This window comes from Rattus norvegicus, chromosome 6 (genome assembly GCF_021556685.1).
Source record: "Rattus norvegicus strain SHRSP/BbbUtx chromosome 6, alternate assembly SHRSP_T2T, whole genome shotgun sequence".
In the NCBI taxonomy this organism is placed as follows: Eukaryota; Metazoa; Chordata; class Mammalia; order Rodentia; family Muridae; genus Rattus; species Rattus norvegicus.
Window position 1 is genome coordinate 116,078,511 of NC_141539.1, and position 19,106 is coordinate 116,097,616.

The window sequence follows — 19,106 nt, forward strand, 5'->3', positions numbered from 1 at the left end:
CTGCTAGAGGAGGGACAGCATTTCTTCTTTCAAGTTCTAGCCTTTGGTGGTGGTTATGCTAAGCAGATAGACCCAAATAGATGCATACAAGGGGCATCATAGACTGGACTCGGTGGCATCTATCTATCTATCTATCTATCTATCTATCTATCTATCTATCTATCTATCTTACAAAAAGATGTTGTTGTAAAAATATAAAAATAATAATGTATTGTGGTCTTTTATCTCACTAGGTCTAGCACCTCAGTGCCCCCAAGATATCTGCTAGATATCTTGGAAGAAACACATCCCAGCCGCACACTTTCCTACACTCAAACCTTCACATAAAAGAACACACAACACAATAACCTTTGACCCAATTGGTAAGATATAATTGCCCACTTAAACATACAAAGCCTGGTACCATCCATCCCTTAGGAACATTAATAACAACCTGTAAATACACAGAGCAGAATCTTAACATCACCTGCCATGGCCTCTCCCTGTCTCTCCTTCTCCTATAGTCTCCTCCTCTTCCTTCAAACTCTCTCCCGCCCATCCTTCCTTCTCCTCCAATGACAGGCCTCCTTCTATCCTGTACCAGCCCCTCACCTGTACTTTACACATTCAATGGGGAGGTGGTTCTGGTGAAGTCACCTTGGGGCAGTGGAATTAGCATCAAAATACAGATAACTTCAGGGCAAACCACAACAACAACAACAAAAAACAAAGAGGCAAAGTTTAGACAGAAATGTGCTAGAGCCTGAAGGGGTATTGAAGGAGGAACTTGGAAGGTGGGTGTGATCAGCATAGTGCTATACCATAAGAAATTTTCAAAGAATAAAAGAGAATTTTAAAAGAGAACATGAAGCACCAATCCCCGACACTGTTAATGATGCTCTGTTACGCTTGCTGGCAGGAGCCTAGCATAACTAACCTCTGAGAGGTTCTACTTAGCAGCTGACTGAAACAGATGCAGAGACCCACAGACAAACATTAGACAAACATAAGCCATTAGAAAAACCAAGTCAAACTTAAGCTCAGGGAGTCTTATGGAAGAGTTGGGATAGGGACTGAAGTCCCTGAAGGAAACAGGGACTCTACAGGAAGACCAACAGAGTCAACTAAGCTAGACCCTGGGCGCTCTTTGCCTTGTCAGGCCTCTGTGGGAGAGGATGAACCTAACCCTGCAGAGACTTGATGTGTGATCATGGGAGAGGGGGGTGCCCACTCTCTCAGAAGAGAAGGGGAAGGGGGTGGGGGGAGGGACTGGAAGAGGGGACACCATTTAGGATGTAAATAAACAAAAATTTGAAACTCTAAAAAAAGTAAGAACTTAGAAAGTTAAAAAAAAGAAAACATGAAAACCACTAATTTTATGGCTGTCCTTTTCCATTATATTTCTAAAAATTTTATAGTGTGTTATACTTGTATATTTGTTACTCTGTCATACTTTGGAATAAAAACATACAAGTATAGAGACAAACTACATTCTAAAATTTCTGGTGACCACAAACTTTACATGGATGCTACATCTATTTCTTGTGGGCTAGATTATCATTGTAAGTAATTTTAAGAAAAATTCTTAAATATGAAATGATAACAAAAGGAAAAGAAATCAAAGTGTATAACTTGCTGGGAGGAGGATAGTACACCTTCTCTGCACCCAATCAGCCTGTGTATTCAGGAGTAGGCTGATTCTGTTTCTGTAAGTCAGGGTTCCATTGTATTTCTTTGTATTTTCTCTTCATAGATTTAATCATTGAGGAGTTTTCTGCACATGATAGTACAAGGATATGAAAGCAGTGTTCTCATATCACCCTTACTCTTTGACTGCCATCCTCTTTTTATGACAATGACTACATAGTGATCTGTCATGCAAAATTAATTAGGTAATTTCTCAGTTTGATTAAATTCCCTTTCAACTTCATTGGAAGCAAAATGCTGGAAAGCACCCGATGAACAGGAGGACTGTAGCCTACTTACTAACCGTCCACTCTATGGCTTGGAAGGTATAACAAGAATGCTTACTGTCCACTCCTCCGTTGGCATGCTCAACCATCCACAGCACTTGCTGTTGGAAAGGAGACCCGAAAGGCACAGCAGCCTGTTCAGGCAGCACAGTGTAGACAACGTATATGCAGCATGAAGGACGGGAAGGGTGATCCTTTCCATCCTGTTTGTGCCTGACACTCCTTGACAGAGCTTGGCATGTCCAGGGGAGCATGTTACCCTAGTAGGATGTCACACTGAGTGTCACTAATTATCTTTGGAAATCACTGTTAGAGGTGGTGGCAATAACCATTTTGAAGTAAAACAAACATTAAAAAAAACTAGGTTCTAATAACATGTTTCAATTCTCTTTGTTTTGGGGAAAATATATCATGGTCAAAAAACATGTGTATGGGTTGGGGATTTAGCTCAGTGGTAGAGCACTTCCTAGCAAGCACAAGGCCTTGGGTTCAGTCCCCAGCTCCAAAAAAAAAGAAAAAAAAAACAAACAAAAAACCCCAAAACCATGTGTATACAGACACAGACACACAGACACACAGACACACACACACACACACACACACACACACACACACACACACACACACACACACACATATACAGGTTAAGGAAAGTGAAGATTCTTTGTAGTTTTATTTATCATTCCCATGATAATGAATGAAGACCAGCACCTTACAGAATCATCCCTAAATTACTAGTGTGTTGAATGACATTGGTTAATTTTCTAATGCTAAACCAGTCTATATTCCAGGAACAACATCAATTTAGTCATGACTACAGTTTTAAATAAATCTGTATAAAACATTAAAAATTTATTTTTCTAGTCATTTGGTATACTAATCTTGTACGCATACTAATAATTGAAAAAACACTAATTTTCTTTATTTACTCTCTGTCTGGTTTTATAGTAAAATCACATAGCTCAGAACACAAGCTGTGCACCTGCTCTCTTTCTTAGTCTCTGGAAAACCTTTTACAAAGCTTAACTTTCTAGACTACTTGGGAACTTTGATCTAAAGTTAATCTGTTTTGGTGGCCCTTTGGGAGAAAATTTTTAGGAATTTAGTTATGGGTCTATCCATTATCTTTACTCTTAGGCCTAAAAATGACACTTTCTGGGAATCTGGTCATTTCCCCTGACATTCCAAATGTATCTGACACAGCACGCCTCTTTTCAAATTCTACAGCTCCTGGGATCATATCCTCACCCATAGGTAACAATGCTCACATGCACCAAGGCAGGCTGCTCAGACCAAATTTGCAGGTTAAGTCACCAAGCTTCACTTCGTCAGACCACTGCATGGCTACTTCTTTCCAATTCATTGATTTCTAGTCTTCCCACTTTGGGGGCTTAGATTTCTTTACGTTTGTGTGAATTGAATTCCCATCTCCTCTGTTTTATGTAAGCATGTAAGTACTTACATTTCTCACGAAGTACCCCTCTCCTGATCTGACATACTTAATTTATTTTACAAGTCCCACTACAATGTATATTTTCAGTTGTGGGCTGCTTGGAAGGGTGCACTGAAATTTCCTAATGGTTATTGTTGACACAGTTACTCTTTTAAACCTTGGAGCTGATGTATGGCTGCGTGATTTCATTCTGGCTCTGGGATAAAAAGAAACGTGTGTGTGTGTGTGTGTGTGTGTGTGTGTGTGTGTGTGTGTGTGTGTGTGACTTTCAGGTTTCATTAAATGGTGTATACATCCCTGTATCCCTTTATCTCATTCTTTTACTACTTCTAATGCTGTCATAATGACCGCAGATGGACGAGGCAGGATCACACTGAGGCAGGCAGAGCAAAAAGAAGAGCCTGTCTCCTAGATTCGGCCATGACTCCATCCTTCCAAGAACTCATTATGCTTGAGCTGCTACGAGAAACTAATTTCATCTTAATGAATCCCCACTATTATATGGGCTGTCTGTGATATTGTAGTCATGCCAAGTGTCAATAACAGAATCCGAGACTCTAAAGTACCAAGGTGTTCATAGAAATAACACAGAGGGAGATGTGTAAAGTATGTGAAAAATGAATGTATGCTCTATAGTGAGTCGCTGTGACTTCTCCTTCAATTTCTTACTTTCTCACTAGCCCTCCTCTTCCTCTCAGCCTTGACCTCCATTTACTGAGTCTGTTAGTCCTTTATTGGAAAAGTGACACCACTGACTGTTCTCAACCTTTCATTTTCCCAAGCACATTTCTACAGCTGGCTTTCATCCAAGTTGCCCCTTCCTAGCTTTCTTTATAGTCTGCACACACCACTCTGTCATGGGCAGAGCGGCCACACCCTGTCTTTTTTTTTTTTTTTTTACCATATTTCAAAACACAGGTAAGGGCATAAAAGCCATTAACAGCTCTCTATGGAATTAAAAAAAAATCTACCACTTCTCAGCTCCTAACCTTCGTGCCCAAAGAAAAGCTAGAATTCCTCCCAAGGATGGCTCAGCATCCAGTGCCAACCAGTACAAATTGCTTTTCAAAAGGAAGTGACTTGTACCTCGGGTGGCTTCCCCCAAACTCTTTGCTTTGCATTTCACAGTCCCCGGTTAATAGCTCTTACTACTGTAAACTGTGCCCTTGTCGAAGGCTGCAGTGACTCTCTCCTGAGCAAGCATGCGGCCTGGCAATGTGCTTCAGTAGCTTTTGCTGAGCACACCCGTCTGGATGCTCAGACCCTACCAGATCTCTACACCGGGCACTGTTGTTGATTTTGTGAAGTTCCAACTTGCAGAGAACTGACAGTCAATGATTCCTACTCACAGATAATTAAGTTTGTCTACTTGCAATTGATTTAATATTTTACTATGGAAGAACCCAATTTACTTCAGCAAGCCTCCTCCCTCCTCTCTTGGTCCCTGCCTCTCCCATTCCCTTCTCCTCCCCCTGTCCTTCCTTCCCTCATCTACTGTCTCCGCAGTTCTTTTGAATCAATTATAATATCCGGTTCCTGCCATCATTAAGCAGTTAAATGAGCATGTTTGACAGAAGCTCGTTTTATGATTACACAAGAGTCATAACATCAACTGTCTTAAGAGTATTGGTGTAACAAATCCCATGTTCACTTCGATTACACCCTCATGTGGAAGCCTCCTTTGCCTCTTTCTGCATGACACTACTAATCCTTCATACTGCACAGATAAATCTTTCCTCCTCATCATGTCTTCAAACTTCAAAACCTGTAATTTTTATGATGTGCCCAGACACAATGTTGCTCTAATTTATCCTACCAATGTCTCTTTTGTAACAGCGGCTGCACTGTGCATTCTCTCTCCCACTCAAGTCCCGGGAGCGGTGCATTTTACTTCCCGGCAGTAACTCACTTATATGTAAGTGACATCTCAACTCAATCTGACTACAACCTCCTTAAGGGCACTGATGACAGCTTATTTTCCTTTTCCTTCAGTCAACACAGTCCCTTCAAAGTGCCCAAGAAACACACAAATCCCATATTACCACTGCCAGTAATCTGAGGCTTTTAGTCCCACATTTTCTTCTGGTAATCACTTATTTTTATTTGGTAAGCAACTTGCCATATTTTGGGTGAAGGGGTTTCCTTTTAAGGAAAACTCTGTAAACAGAGAAAATGGTTAGTACTTATTAAAATGCCAAATAGTGTATGGTACGATCTGGAAAGAACCAGAAATTAATTAATATACTTCTGGGAAGTTTTCCCCTCAACTACTGAACTGATAGCTATACTTTCATAGCTAGGTACAGTCTTGGATAAGATTAGGGTATATGGAGCTCAACACTTTTTATGCAATGCAATGTCTACCATTTATATGTGGAGTTTTTGACAGATCCTAAGGATTCATCTACAAACAACACATACTTTGAAATCCAAGGAACTTATTTGATGGTGAAGCAGAAAAATAAGAAATGGTAGACGCATAAACAGACAGGTCACTGGTGACAACTGTCAAATGACATCACAGGATGATGAAGAAACAGCATGCTCTGGGGTATTAGAACTAGATAAACCCTTAAAATAATCAATCATCGGTACCCCTAATGGAATAATGAAATGCCAAGTGACATCCCTCCCCCACAACACACACCCGGCATGTGATTCTTTTGGTGACCTTCATAGCCACAGCCAAATGTGGGACACCAAGACGTGCCTATAGTCTAGAGGCTGAATTATGAGAGAATAATAAATGATTCAGATTGCTTTCAGCATATTTGATTTTATGGACTATAAAATACTTTATCAGTTGAAGAGCCTACCGAGTGAATTAAATTCTGCTTCTTATAATGTCACATGAAGTCAAAAGACTTCATAATATTTGAGCATTAATATTATTACCAAGCATTTTAATTTTTATGGTTTTACTTATGATAATTATTTTTTTGAGAAAACTGGTACTGTACCAACTGCAGACCATTTAATCATTTTTATTTTTCTCATGATGACTTTTAATTTTTACCTTTGGTTCCAGGGGACCTTTGTAAAAGACCTTTAAGACTCTACTGCGTGATACTTCATTAGGAAAGGTGTTAGGCATATGAAAACCCAGCAAATACAAGGAAATGACAAAGACTTTGCATTGATGTAACTTTTAGCTTTGGATATCACACTGATACAGTTCAGATATTTAAACAAAAATAACACATGGCCACAATGATAATGGCAACCCAACACTGGGCTTCAATGCTTCCCCAAGGTTTTTCTTTCACCAGTATGATTTGCTAAAATTATTTTAACATTAGCCATTTTTACAGGTGCAGAGTCAAGACACACTTTTCTAGATGTGCATATACAGTACTTTGTGCTTTCAGTCTACATCTGCAAATACACATATTGTGATTTTTTTCATGTTTTTAAAAGAATATTCAACTCGTAAACTTGTCGGCAAGATACTCCTGGAACACAATAAAACCGTGGAGAAAGACAGACACTGCACTCCTCCATTCTGCGACACTGAAGGGGGAAAGGGGAGTGAACTTTTTGAGCGGTCTGGTTAAGTCAAGGGAAGAAATTACTTAAGAGTTTAGACAGTGTCACTTAATAAAAACAGGCCCATTTATTTGTATTTCTTAAAGTACAGAGACTTACTTATTAGCTTTATTGCTTAAAGAAGTGTCATAACTTTCTGTACATTAAAAATTTACCAAAAGAGAAATCCCAGTATTCCCAAGATACTGTTAGTACTAATGTAGTTTCCTAATGACTGTTTAATGCAAAAATTATACATGTCCAGCATTTGTATCAAGGCTTTATACACTGCTATCTCCTGCCCCCATCAAGAGCACGGCAATCTTTACTTCTTCAAATATGCCTTTTTATACTGCACAGTATTTTGCCGTAAAGCAGTACTCTACTTTATTCTACTGGTTTTCTAACTTCCCTTTATTTCGTGTGGTGCTGGTGACCAAACCCACCCATTGCATATGCGAGGCAGGCCCTTCAGCACTGAGCCACACCCCCAGTCCTATTTTTTCTGATTCACATGGCTGCTGTGAAGAAATGCTTATCAAAGTAAAACAGGTGTATTTTCTAAACCTGGGAATGCAGAGAAGAAATCACAAACCGTAACTCTTATCGTACAAGTGCCTGTTGTGTGTGTGCTGTTTCGTGCATCTGTTTCTTGGTTGGTACACGGGATTTGGTTTCTTGAATTCGCTTTCATTTGGAATTACAACATAAGCCTCTCCTACCATGACCGCACTCTGTGGTGAAAATGCTGTACTTTACCTACTCACTTCAACTGCAGGCACGTGGTTTCTTTCTTATATTTTAAAATTCATCATTTTTAAATAAAATAAATGCAATCATGTACTGCTAACAGCTAGATGCTTAAAATTATTCCCCAATGCTAGGTTTCTTCAAGTAAAGTTGTCACAAAAAGGTTGATCCAGTTTCATGGATTTCTTTCTTAAAGGGGGAGATAATGATGAAAACTGAAAACAATGTTAAAGGCCTGTACTTTGCTGCTCTGAGGTGACACGCAGAAACAATACACGGCCGGCCTGGAGCGTAGTTACACTAATCCCTTTCCCCACGGCAAGCACATCTTGGCATGTCCCTCCTGAGACAGCTTCAGCTCCTTCTATACAGTCACAATTTTATTTTGAAGTTTTCATCCAAAAAGTTTACATCCACCTACCTTTTAGACGCAGTTTAGCACCTTCCCCACTTTGGATCTTAGCGGTAATTTTAGAAATGCTCTCTGGAATTGCTTCCAGTGGTGGGCTCTGAAATCCACATCAGAGAGCAGTAATTCTAATACAAGAAGGAGAAGGCCCCCACTTACCATCTGTAATGCATTTACTCGGTCCTGCAAATGAAGCAGAATTCAGAATTGTTAAAGCAATGCTGTATGCAGGCAGGGTTTTCTGTCTACCTATCATTAGCAAAATATTATGATAAAAATGGAAAACTTGTTATTCAGATGATGTCAGCAACGGAAAAGCAGGCAGGAAAGACGCAAATACCTTTTCTTAGTGCACCTGTTGCTGAACAGGACTGCTGGGCTTAATTTAATAGTAAATGTGATCGATTCACACCCAGTTCCTAAGAGGATAGCTCATATCATTAATACATTGTTCTTATTTTCCACTTCAGGATGTGCTGACGTGATTTCCCAGCCGGGTGGTAACAGTGGCACTGTCACATAAACACCAGCCCCTCAGGCAGACAGCAAAGCCTGTGCCCTAGTAGAACTTAGACATAACTTCAATAGTTAAATACGGATGGAGAAGGATTTCCGTGGAGCCAACCCTGACCCCTAGAGGGCCCTGCTATGTAGTCACTCTATGGAACAGATATAGATCTTAAATTACAGAAGAACCTGTTTTAAAGGAGCCACAGACAGCAGTATCTTGTAACGAGCCAAATGATCGAGAACAGAAAAGGTTTTGAAATCAACACCTGTAATCACAACTCTCTAGAGGTGAAGGGTCAAGGTGGACATAGTCCCCAAGTTTAAAACCTGGATTTGAGAGGAAGCTAAGTCTGAAGGTCAAGGCGAAGGCCAGATTTTCCAGGGCCCAAAGCCCTTTGAGCAACTGGAGGAATCTTCAGAATCTAGAATCTTTTTCCTTAACTAGACTGTGATTCATTGACCCCCCTCACCCTCTGCTCTCCATGGTATCATGGAACTAGAGGCAGAATGAAAGAGGTCCTCACTAGTAACCTCTCTGTCCCACGAAAACCCAAGGACTCTCCCCTGAGGAGTTCTGTGGTCCCCAGTCCTGACACTGGGAAACAGACGAACAACCTGCAAACATTTGATCTCGAGGGCACAAATTAGCATATTAACATCACGTATGTGAAAAGTCTACCCGAAATGGACCACTCAGTGGCACAATTTGCTCAGTTCCATTTTGTTGGCATGTTGGAAAACATTTCCTCTTTTCACCACCACAAGTTGCATTAAATCAGTATTCCCTGGTGACTAATTAGTGTCATGTTTGAGTACATATGCGTATGGCGCCTTGAACTGTCTCTGCTCTGCGCTATCAGGCTTCCTACTCCCAGCAAACCCACAGCAACACCATCCACAATGCTTCACCATCTTGTACAGACTAAGTGGACAAGGCTGCCCTGGCCACTACATATGAACCACTATGTATAGATGCCAAATGTTTATAATCCTTACATGCACTGAAGTTCCCCCATACCATGCTCTGTGGGCTGATCCTGTTTACCATTGCTATGCTTTAAGAAAATACATTTCAAATGGCTCGAAATAAGTAAATTCATATAACGTCAAAACAGAAGAACTTAATTAGATTTCCATCTGCTTTCATTCTGATCACACTATAGCAAAGATAACGTGATGTACACTATATGTCTGAATTCTATCTAAACATCTGTATGATTTGTAAACATGTGCCTAGTCATAGGACTATGGGCCCAAACAGTCAAAAACACCATCTGTTTAAAACATAAAGGCCTATCAGTACCACATCTCCATGCGCCTACTAACGCCTACTTGCCTCCCTGCTTCACGAGAGGAAATGGAGTCAGGTTGCAATGGAAAATGAATGCCAAAAACAAACACACAAAAAATAGTCAGAGGAGGCTGTGCTTGCCACAAGCCTGACCACCTGAGTTTGATCTCTGGGGCCCACACGATAGAAGACCATCAACTCATAGATGATATCTGTGGACCTCTCCAGGCGCACTCCATGCACAGATAAAACAGATGTAGATTTTTTTAAAATAAGGAAATATGAAATTCTTTGTAACCTACATTTTATTCATTCCAGTTGTCAAACAACAACAGTTAATATGAGTCTGGTCATTGCTCTGGTTATTGAGCATGACCATACGGGTCAAAGTCTCAGTGCAGAACTTAAGAGGAAAGGACTCCTTCTTTAAATTTACAAGCTTTCAAAACTTATGAAGCTACAATACCATACCTGGCCAAAAAGGCAAGCGTTGCGTTTCTACTAAACGTTTCAGTGGTGAGGTTTGTGTTTGATTTTTTTTGCCCCCGACCCATTTCTTTTTCCTTTTTGAATTGCCAGATTTTGTTTCCATAGATTTTTATCTTCGAGCACCACCTGCGGTCTCAAACCCTTTAAAACCCTTATTTCTAAGTCTAAACCTTGAAAAACATAGTGACATTGAAGGGGTAGTTAAAGACAGGGGAAGACAGTCTCCAAAGTGATGAAGATACTGTCATGATAATAAAACTATTTTAGGGTCTGGATTAGTGACTTTATCTTTACGGTTATAGATTTGGGTGTCTGATGAAAAGATATCTTCCCAGGAAAATGCACATTATATACAACATACTCCTACATAGTTTTGTATGGGCTTTTAAGACAATGGGAGACTCCACAAAGCTATCTAAGGTCTGCCAGTTCATTTACTGTATATAAAATCATCCAAAAATAAGATGTTAAATTAGTGTACAAATAAATTATTGAATTAAGCAAATCTATTTCTGCTTTATGAAATATTTCTGGATAACCAATAACAGTCATGAGGATAAAAGAAACTAGACTAATGCAGAGGCAAAAAATGTTAATTTCTAAGGGGAATAGAAGATTAAACAACAACAATATCAAAAAGAAATCAAAGGAGAAAGTTCCTTCAAATATTTTGAAGGAACAATGTTTAGGGAGGATAAAATCTACAGTGTTATCACACGTGTGTGTGTGTGTGTGTGTGTGTATGTGTGTGTGTGTGTGTGTGTGTGCATGCACATGTGATTAGATAATTCCTTTTCTACCATTCTTTTATTCTAAGCAAAATTTAAGAAACATCTACAGTGGCAAAAAAGAATAATTTTAATATTTACAGGCCTGTCACAGTCGGGCCGCGCAGTCGCTGGCTTACACGTGCAGGGCTAACAGCTATTCTTCCACCTGACGATCATACACTATCTAGTGAGGATAATGCAGCTGGACATTGTGTTCTAATTTATTCTCAGCTTGACAGGTCATGGAGACAGAGCTATATTTGGGAGGAAGCTTCCAGCATGCATACTGTTAAAATGTATTTTAACTTTTCAGGATGAGGTGAACGCTCTGCTGTGAACCATAAATATTCATTTACTTATGGTCACAATGGAGTGTGCATTAGAATTCAGGAATGAACGGAGGCAAATTCATTAATATCACTGCAGACGGGACAGGACTGTCAGCTAGGTTGGGAATGAGCATGACATGGCTCACTGGTATCTGAATGGTGGATCACTAACAGTTCACTTGAATCAGCTGAACCAATCAATTAGACACATTGAATTAGTTATCACATTTAAAAGATGAATTAGAAGCTTACAGATCAAGATACAAGAACTTATTTGCCATAGAACCGTACAGTTGAAGAACTCTAGTGCCCTCATTACAACCACACAGCGTGTTCACAGCGGGCTCTAAATCTATCCTGAACATAGGAGAAAAACAACATAGGTATACAAACACAAGATGAGTCTGTCTGTTCCAAGCCAAAGCTTTACATAAAACAATTTGGCAATCCTCTTTGGAATAGGGGAAAGTGGTGGGAATATAGTTTTCAAAAAGAAAATTCCAGTAAGACATCTTCCTATTAAAAGCACATGGCCTATTCTAGAAGGAAATAACCCAAAGACTACCACACAGCCGTTCCCTCTTGTCAATACCAACTCTTCTGTGTGTTCGTGCACACATTTGTGCAGTGGCTGGAGGCCAGGTGTCAATGTTGGGTATCTACCTCAATCAGGCTCTGCCTCACTTTTTAGACAGGGCTTTTCACTGAATCTAGAACTGGATCATTTGACTAGACTAAGGAGCCAGCAAGACTGAAGCCTCCTCTCTCCAGCTCCCCATTGCTTTGGTTACATTCATAAACCAAGATGCCCAATTTTGTAAGTGGCAATGGAAATCAAGCCCTCATGCTTGCACTGCAGGCATATTCCCTGGTGAGCCATCTCACCAGGTCTAATGTTAACCCTCTCTAGGGGACAATCACACTGTACCTGTTAACCCTTTAACAAAGGGTATTTTAAGGAACCAAATGCACATAGTATATACATTTTTCCTTCTGGGTATTTCCTCAAAGCAAGCTGTTGTATTTAATAGTTGCTTAGTTGGCTAATAACCAAAACAGTAGACACAATCTTAAATGCATTCTTCCTCAAATGTCAAGATAGTCCAAAGAATGGAAGAACAAAGATTTTGACTGTCACCAAAAGATATTTTGTAGAGCGATTTTAATAAAATGATAGTGAAATAACAACATCAAAAGCTTTTACAATATAACAAAAACTGGCTCTGAATATACTACATTCACTTATGATGCATACATGGAATTGCATTCTCTCTTTCAGTAGGCAAACAAGGTTAGCCTAGACTCTCAGAAGCTTGAGATTAGATGGTACTAGATGAATGGCACTGGTGTACCAATAATCCAAAGCTCAATTTAGCCATCACTGGGCACAAAGAGATTATTGTCACCTCATCTCACTAGATACCACCTGTCTATTAGTCATTTCATTAGCTACTTATATGCTTTTATTTTTCAAACTAACCTATTTCATGGTCCAAACCAACAAATCAAAACGAATGAAAAAAATGAAAAGAGAAAAAAAAAAAAAACCCACGGTAACACATGAAGTTTTTTATTTTAAAATGCCATCAGTAAATGACCAAGTAGACTTACCAAGAAAAGCAAGTTTAAAGAGATATGCCAAATCCTGGCCTTGACAGAGTGTCTAATAATACTTTGAGTCATTTGGCCTTGGTGTGGCAAGTGCCTGAGACACAGAGATAATCATAGGATTTAAAAGCAGACTCAAAGCAGCTTCTCTACTTTTCCAGTATATTCTCTTGGGTATTATTGTTGTCAAGATGGAGACCTGTGGGCTACAGCTGTCTTCTATGCCTTCCTTCTGCTTCAATCTCAGATTAGCACTTAGATGGTGGTTTTGCTTGTTATGAAGTCATTACTGACCATGACAGGTCAGCTGGCTGTTTTGGAGAAGGTAACAAACATTGCACTCCACAAGGATGGGGTACAGTTTGGTATCTACTGTTGAGGGCCCTGCAGGAGGACCTGAGTGATCACTTGTAAAATGAGCAATGGAAATAGGGGTGGTGGTGAAAGAAGCTTTGGAGGTTTGTCTCTAGACGTCAGAATAGAAAATACAGCCTGAAAAGAGGAAGGCGAGTTTTGTTTCAAGATGTTATAAATCCTTCCACTCAACTCAATAAAACTAATACCAAAGTTATTTTTTACTCTATTTCAAAATAAGAAAGCAATGACTTTTATCTTTTAAAATGTAGGATTCCTGTAAGATGCCTCCTTTAAGACACAAAGCAATGGGGTGTGTAGGCATGTGTTTACAAAATACCTTGAAGAAATGAGGATGGTGGAAGGTAATAATGTGCCCGGTTCCACATTGAAATGGCTACTTGCAGGGGATAAACAGGCTGTGTTCAGTGTATGGTATCTGGGCTATAGCACCAGGAAAAATCAACATAAAATAAAGCCTGTGGCGGTGGCCAGGGCGATTTTTAAGATGAAATATTCCCATAGAGACAAGCAAGGATAGCAGTTGGAGAGTAGAGGAAGAAAGCCAGCAGCTCAGAACCCAACACACTGTAATTTTTCAAGGACTTATTTTCACTTAACAACATAGACTCCAGGTCTCCAGCTGTGAGGTTAGTCACACATTTGCAAAAGAAGAAAAACAAAAAAAAACCTCTGAAGCCTGCACAGGTCAAATTGCAGTATTGAATTATGCTACAGCTTATAAACAGGCTTGTGTCATGAAAAAAATGTGTTGGAAATATTAGGGCGGTCTTATATTTTCAGATAGACCAGGGGTATGAACCTGATGGCTTCCAACTGCAGCTGGACCAAGAACCCTGAGGATAACTTTTCCTTTGCAACCCTCAAGGGCACACATCCCCTGGGCTTCTTGGAAGAAAATGTTCACAAGAAACCTCTATAAGCACAGGACTCTTTGGCCCAAGCTCCTTCCTCCTGAGGACTGAATTCCAGCCTTATCATTGTAAGGCTGTCCTGTGTGTGACACAGTTGGGTCTTAAATAGCACAACCACACAGCCTAGCCTGGTGATTAAATGGCTCACCTATGTGCAATTCCACCAATCTGCATCCTAGTTTACACACAGCGTCATTGACTCAACCCTCTGCGTGGTGTTGCCATGTTCCTCCCACATGTTCCTGAGAGCAGCTACCTCTCAGTGTTACACGTCAGAGAGGCTGCAGCTGAGGAAAATCAAGACCTGAGCTAGAGGTTTTAAAACAAACTATTTGGCTGTGTGTCACATTTCCTTCTTCCTATTCAGTTTAGCTTTAATTAAAACACTATTATTAATCTGTACTTCCTAATACACACACAGAGAGACACAGAAGAAAGGTGGAAACCTCAGTTTATCTACCCTGTGTAACCAATGGGTAACTTTTTTGTTTTTTGTTTTGTTTTTTAATATATCTAATGATTCAGAGGAAAAAGAAATGAGTAACTTGTTTACACATCCCTGTAGGAAGCATACCTGAGGGCTGGATTATTCTTTAGGTCCCAAAATAAAGCAAATGCATTTCCAGCTATTCCATTTAAATATCCTAAATATTCCTATCTATGAAATACTTAACTGCTTTATCTTCCAAATGAGATGCATTCTGAGAATTCACTGCAGACTGACTAGCTTCTTCCCAAGGTGGAAGCTTAAATAGCAGATTCGGCTGTTTAAGAGAGATGGGAGTTACGAAAGAGTACAAGTGCTCTCTTATCTTAAAGTTATTGGGAGTGCTCAAAATAATACAGCGGTAAAAATAACATGAAGACACACCATAATTTCCAACTAATTTGTGAATTTTTACATTTAGAGAAAATAGCATCATACAGTGTTTTAAAATGGTTCCCCAGATAAGTTCTTATTACACTTAAAACCAAAGTCTAGAGAAATCATCACTTGAAATTCCAAACATTGTCCCTTCCAGGAGGATAAAGAACACCAGGATTTAGCTTAATGTGCCCAAGTTGTGGTGATTTCACAAAACTGCACTGAAAGAAATGGATAGTCAGTTTTCACGTCTAAAAAGAGAGGGAGTATGCAGAATTAATGGCTTTTCAGTACCCACTCCTGGGCAGCCTCAGATACCATGAGTGGTTTACCATAGATAATGGAACATGAAGGATACTCAGTGATTTTAGACCAGGGAGGCCTAATCATGTGATATTAGACTTTCCTTCTCTGCTAAATTACTCTAAATTCTATCAGCATAGAAGTGAAAGACTTATTCCTAAAGCTGCTGCAATTCCATTAGATTACTATGGAGCTAATCCAGGAGCTGGGAGAGTGGCCAGATCCAGACAGCTGCCTGTTTTCACAGGACCATGGACTGACATGGACGTTATATTTTTATTTGGTTGAACAAAACCAAAGGAGAATACTACTATGTGAAATTGTATGAAGTCAATATGTCAGTGTCCTGAAACTAAGCTCTACTGGAACACAGCCTGGTGATTGCTTATGCACCATCCACAGGGTTTCCATGATATAGTGCAGAGCTCGAGCATAAGACGGGCACAGCTGAGGGCAGCAAGAATCGGGCCTTTCAATAAAGCAGTGGTTACAGAAAGATGTACATGTCTGCTAAGAATTACTTTCTACTTGACAGAGATCACTGTGTTCCTAGAGAGGATAGGCTGATATGTACACACACACACACACACACACACACACACACACATACACACATACGCGGCAGGGAGAGGAAAGAACAGAGAGAAGAGGAGAAGAAAAAGAGTGCCGTGAACTTTACTACACTATTACAAGTTGGGTAGGCATAGATACCAACGCTCACACCACAAACTATTCCTCTGGACATTGTTTGTTCCTTTTAACAAGTTTTATTTTTCATTTTCTTCCTATGCCTTATTTCCTTTCTTTCCCCCTCCTTCATTTCCACTAATTTATGTATTTAATTCCTTCACATTTATTGGGATAGGCACTATGTTAGACATCAGATGTTAGGAAGATGAAGGCTGTCTTTCTTTGTGGAGCTCGCACTTCAAAGGATAGCATAGCTATAAATAAAGAAGGTGTGCAGGGACTGTGTCTGTGATATGGGGGAGTTTACTGTGCATAGGCTGGGAAGGCTTAGTCCTTCTAAAGAGGCAGTACCTGAGCTGATGCTTAAAGGAGGCAAAGGAGAAAGCCATTGAAAGACGTAGAGAGAAGGAAATGACAGGAGTGGACAGTGATACAAAGGTCCAGAGATCAGAATGATTGTTCTTAATTCCAAGGTTTGAAAAAGAAAAAAAGGGACACCATACTGTCTACTGAAACATCTCTTTCAGTTGCCTGCATCAAATATCAACACTAGTTTTTTTAAACTTTAGGTACTAAAACTTGTATTAGCTCCTTTTAGCATATGTTCTTAATTTTAATATTCCCCCAAACTCCCAAAAGCAGATTGCTATTGATTTTATTTATAGTAAAAGAAACAAACTAAGAATGCTAGTATTGAATTTCAAATCATGCTTACACATGAAGCATAGTCTGTAATACATGTCTACTTCAAGTGAATCTATTTCATCTCTCTCTCTCTCTCTCTCTCTCTCTCTCTCTCTCTCTCTCTCTCTCCTTTTTCTCTTTATTTCCTCCTTATATTTTCTGCTATGTATGCCAGACTGGCCTCAAAACTGCAATCCTCCTGTCTCGGTCTACGTCCTGTATACCTATCATTCTTGAAAAGAGCAAGTTAATGAAACCCTCATCTTAACAGTTCTGGGATGTGAGGCCAGAGGAAAGACAACATGCTGACAATGAGCTTCTGTAATAATCCTAAACACGTAGGAAGTCCTTTTTAGTTATCATGGCTATTCCATGTGCAGCTTTAGAGATCCAACAGAAACCTTTTCTGAGACCTTTTCCTTAAATCCCTTATGCCAGAAAGGCACTCGGCCCTCTTCTAAACAGGACGTCTGTTCAAGCACAAAGGGAGAAGACAGCACGTAGGCAGTGTTTTCTACCTTCCTTCAGGAACAAATACAGAGCTATTAAGACATTACATGCCATTTACAGACACACTAGTGTCGTCGTACTGTAAACTAAAACATTAAGTTCTACACGATTAAATCCAGAGACAAATGCAGTACAGACTCTGGAAAACAAGAATGCATTAGAGCTAATTTTAAAATCTGAAAACAATCATGGATTATGATATGAGGAAATGCCTATTAGCCATTTTTCCAGCTCATTTTAGTTTTATTACCTTTTACACAATTTAAAATTTATGGAAATGTTTGAATGGTGCCTTTAATTTTTGCCAGAATATTTTGAACTTGGTTTAAGACTGAAACTGAAGAAGCCTGCGGAGGGTTTTAATAACAACTTCTTCAGTCTGTTTATTTAAAACACGATGAATAAGCACAACGCAAAGGTGCACAACTGAAAAGAGAAAAACGATACTGTCTCCTTCCTAGAAGGGTTTGCGCTTTCTGGATTGTTCAGCATCTTGAACCATGAAATGAAATCTTGCTTGCCTGTCAGTAGCCAAATCTATCTGATATTGTCCACACCACTCTGTGTGTATAAACTTGGTATTTAAGAGCTTGTGAGTAGTTCCAAAATTATAGAAAGTCAGCAAGATGCTTCATTAACGTCAAATCATTAGACTTGTCCAACATATCTAATATGCTCACAAAATTTCCTGTAACATTTTATTTCGAAGAAATAGAATGCTAGTATTCTAATCAAATATCTGTCAATCAATCATTTTCATAAAATGAAAAAATAGTAATGATATGAGGAGGAGGAGGAGTTAAGAGAAAGAGGAGGAGGAGAGAAGGAGGAGGAGGAGGAGTAAGAAGAGGGGGAGTGACAGGAGGAGGAGAAGGAGAGTTCAGGCACCAGAAGTGGTGGTAGTAGTTGTTTGTATCTCTGTGCACTACAGACATATGCTAAGTTCATGCAAGGCATGGGAGCCAGTTGGACTTTTATTGGCTACATAAGCTTTAGTGTTCTCATCAGTTAACAAGAACAGAAATATCTACCTTAGAGAACTGTGTGAGGCCTAAATGGCATAGACTTATATCAGCACAGTGTATGAAATAAAGAACTACTCTGTAGCTGTCGATTCAGAGCTTTCCCTCCTCCTTTGATGCACAGAACATCACTTGGGAATGATTCAACACAATCTTTTTGCTACTCGTGTAGTTGGCTTTGTTTTTGAGACGTCACACTCTGTATTCTAGGCTGACTGGGAACCTTAGGGCCAATGCTCTGCCTAACAAGCATGATCTACCACACTCATGTTCGATTTAGCCCAATTTGACAGGAAATAGTAAACAGCACAGAAATGTTTATTAGACTTAAACACAGTGAGTTTTCAAGAACCCACACTCACAAATCCTCTACAATATTTCTTCACATTCCAAAAACTCAGTCAGAAACTGGGAAAGGTGAGAACACAGAAATGACAACTACAGCTTCTTTTAGCAATATCCAGCTCACATTTACAAACTCAAGGGTCATTTCATGGGTCAATGGAAATTTGTTCTACCCAGAAAGGTATGTGTGTGGTGTTGGTTTTCAAGTTGGCTGCTCACGACAGTCACAACTTAAAATGCTTCTTTTCATAATTGTAATTGTTATCAGAAGGTAGAAGAGAAAACAGATTGATATGGCTGCCTTCCAACATC

At 39.6% G+C, this 19,106-nt stretch overlaps 1 protein-coding gene across 10 annotated transcripts in view; it reads right to left on the bottom strand.

The window, feature by feature from the left end:
- Positions 1 to 19,106, bottom strand: part of Cep128 (centrosomal protein 128) — a 370,684-nt gene that overhangs the window by 50,727 nt on the left and 300,851 nt on the right. For 5 of the 10 annotated variants that reach the window (XM_087554311.1, XM_087554308.1, XM_087554307.1 and 2 more), the window contains 2 exon segments: positions 15,050 to 15,139; positions 8,249 to 8,272 (listed from right to left, as the gene is read on the bottom strand). In XM_087554311.1, the coding sequence (XP_087410437.1) occupies positions 8,249 to 8,272; positions 15,050 to 15,139 (114 nt within the window). 10 annotated transcript variants of the gene reach the window in all.